General features: G+C 41.5%; 1 protein-coding gene across 1 annotated transcript in view; it reads right to left on the bottom strand.

The window, feature by feature from the left end:
• Positions 1-2,562: 2,562 nt before the first annotated feature.
• The window catches only part of LOC109467083 (nicolin-1-like), a 9,241-nt gene continuing 8,488 nt past the window's right edge, over positions 2,563-3,315 (bottom strand). Inside the window, exon 5 of the mRNA XM_019764987.1 lies at positions 2,563-2,604. Within this exon, the coding sequence (XP_019620546.1) occupies positions 2,563-2,604 (42 nt within the window). The remainder of the gene's footprint in view (positions 2,605-3,315) is intronic.

Genomic DNA, 3,315 nt, shown 5'->3' with positions numbered 1-3,315 from the left:
TATCCCTATTCACAACCATCGGGAAAGTAGGAAAAACAACCTTTGAACGAGAAGCCCATTGTAGCAGTCTATAGAACCGGTACAGGTACGACAAAGGACTGCCCTTTTCCTGTCAAATATCTGTTTGTCCACGCCTGGTTTGATATTTACTTCAACAACAGTTTCTGTGTTTAACTTGTCCAACATGGCAACGCCCTGGGCTGTTTCAGAAACTGCTGGGGTTGGGATGGATGAAAACTGCGTTAGTGTTGCTGTCCTTTATAACATTTATTAAGTGTTAAAGATGTAACAAAACACTCAATTGCAAATCGCGAAAAATCGTTTTCATGATGTATAAAAGTTGCAAATGGATAAATTGGCAAATGGACCAATTTCTACTCTCCCCATTCTACTTTCTCCAGCCGCTTCTGGGGCCTGGTAGGGGCCACGCTAAAACCACTTTCATGCATTACAAGTTAACGGGAATTTCGAGGGGCGTTGCTCACCGACACGCTGAAGATTTCCATTTATCAAGTTTCAAGTTCGGAACTATTCATCAAAACAGTAGGCACAGACTGAGAGGAAAAACAGCTACTACCTAGGATTCTGGCAATTCGATATAATACGGATTTATTCCTGTGGTAACCAACACATAACGGCTAGTTTACACCTGATTTGAAGCAGCTGTTCACATTCCATGGGATCGTCTGGTGTTATAAAGTTTGGTACTGTTTGCATATAGTTATATGGTATATATGGTATATTTGCATTGAAAATAGACAGAAATAAGATAAACTTTATTTGAAACCAAGTGAGAGTCACAGTGAGGGTACATGTGACAAAATACATTATATCCGGATCCTGTATGTATTGCAACCACAAACATATCGCAGCATGAAAGCATTCAAAGAGGCACATGAAAGCAAACAATGTTGATTTACCGGGGTATGCTCCCCTTGAGTGAATAACTGCACACACTTCTCTGCTTACTACAAACACAGTCTTTTCTCCATGTGTTTACCTGTTTGTAGAGTTTCTGGGACAAGCTAGTCTTATAGACTAACACTAACAGTGCCAAACTCCAAACATTCTACCACAGTGCCAGTGTAGCAGTGTAATGGGGTCCCAGCACCACCAACAGACCAGTCCAGACCTTTTAGCCTTGCAGTTATTACGTTTGTGAGCTAGTGGCCTGGGTTCGAATCCCAGGAGCCCGGAGACTATGACCCTGTTCATACCAGATTTATATTTAGCGGTTTCAACCGGTTTTTCAAAAACCCGGCTAAAACCCTTAGCGTTCATACCAGACTTTTGATAACCGGTTTTGAAAAAATCCTGTCCGGCCATGACTACAGTTTGAATAACCGTTCCTCCCGCTCTTCTGATTGTTGTCCTTGGCCTTCTTGCTTGTATGCCGTCTTCAGTTTTTTTTTTACCTTACTGCGGCACTGATCCTTTATCCTCAAGAAATCAGCCTCTTCCAACATTTTTGTTTCGGTAGAGCGGTAGAGCCCTCGCCCCCCCCCCCCCTAGCTTTTTCGAATTCGGCGACTCCTGCTCTCCAAACCTAAGTATCAGGAGCGGCTCGGCCGACCAGGTTGCGTTTGCTGATTCCATCGCAAAATGAAGAGAAACCATGGAAAAACAGTGGAAACGACTCAAGTTGGTCAAAACAACGCGATCAAAAAAGCTTGTAGGTCGCACACGGTCAGGATGCTGACCCCGTGACCCCGGAATTTTGACGCAAAAACCGGTTCAATAAACCCTTAGCGTTCAGACCAGGTTTTTCGGTGGAAAAACCCCACAAAAACCCCTCAAAAACCACCTCCCAAGGTGGTTTTTCAAAATCGGATTTAAACCCCTAAAAAACCGATTAATTTGCGTTCACACCAGGTTAAATAAAAACCGGTTTTTGAAAAACCGGTTGAAACCGCTAAATATAAGTCTGGTATGAACAGGGTCTATACAACTCAGCCCCAGCGCTTCACCAGTTTTATGCATTGGGTCTGACAAGTTACCATGCACCTGTGATGGCAGCCAGGCCTGTCCTGGTTTGAAATGATACTTGGACCATGTACACACACACTACTTCACCCTGTGAGCCATTGAAAGGCCCGGCTGCATTTGCAGCATGATTGCTGTACAATCTTGTTGCGGAATAGTATGTCTTAGGGCCTTGTCAGTGGTTGTTCCTGTCACAGTCTGCTTGAAAATTCTACATAAATCGTACAGAAAGTGAAGTAAGGGAGAGATAATTTACTATACAACACACTCTGTATTGATATTCACATGGGGTACTCAAATATTTACATCCATAAATCTGTACAATAGTGATGCTATATATTTTACATACATTATATATCAAACATAACAGGTTGGACCCCAAACCAGGGAGTGAAAAACATTCAACAATGCACTCGCCCTCTGTCAGAACATACAGAAACTACAGTGCAGAAATACACACACACACATACTAGTATTTCACACAACATGTATGTACAATATGGACTATATATTGCATAGTGAGTCACTATGGTAACCAGCAGCATGTCTTTTCTCATCCCCTGTACTCATCATCATCACTCAGGTGTAGGACAGCAGGTTTATGTCATAACTGCCGTCAACCTGGAACAAAAGACAAACTCGTGTCACCTGATGGTTTTTAAAACTACCTACAAATATAGGCATGAGAACCTGACTCCTTTACTCTTCTTGTCTTTGTAGACAGTCCTAAAGTAGTGGTATCCTTACCAATAGGGCTGCAAATACTGGTAGGTACAGGTACTGGTACAGGTATAGAGGTTTAGGTACCAATTTGACCAAGTAACCTGTATGTGGTCTTTCATGATGACAGAAACATGTATAAACAGTAAACAGAATTTTATTTCAGACTTCAGGCAGCCATGTTACAGTGGTGAACCTATGCTTTAGCGAGAATCTCAAATCAAATTTTAATATTTTAAGATGGTACTGATCTCAATGCCCATTCCATCTGGGGACAGGACTAAGATCTCCTAACTGGTTCACTCCAATTTGTCACTACAACTTGTCCTTCAGGAACCTGGTGTGATTTTTAATCTTTTGTTCAAAACAATATTGTGCTTATAGATTTAGTCACACTGAGTCATGGCACAAAACTTGGAAATATCCTTTTTAATCGTAATTCACCGTACCAGAACAATAACAAACACAACAAAGACAAAATAAAGTCTTGACCACTGAGCAAGATGGTCTTGATGAATTTGTTCCAGGCCAAAGAGAGCTTTTCTATCCTGAATATCGTTTTGTTAAATTTGATTTCACAAAACCACTAATTAGCCCCTTGTAAGACCTCTT

The sequence above is a fragment of the Branchiostoma belcheri genome, unplaced genomic scaffold, assembly GCF_001625305.1.
Source record: "Branchiostoma belcheri isolate BF01 breed outbred unplaced genomic scaffold, Haploidv18h27 scaffold175, whole genome shotgun sequence".
Classification (NCBI taxonomy): Eukaryota; Metazoa; Chordata; class Leptocardii; order Amphioxiformes; family Branchiostomatidae; genus Branchiostoma; species Branchiostoma belcheri.
This window is presented reverse-complemented; position numbering and strand designations above follow the sequence as displayed.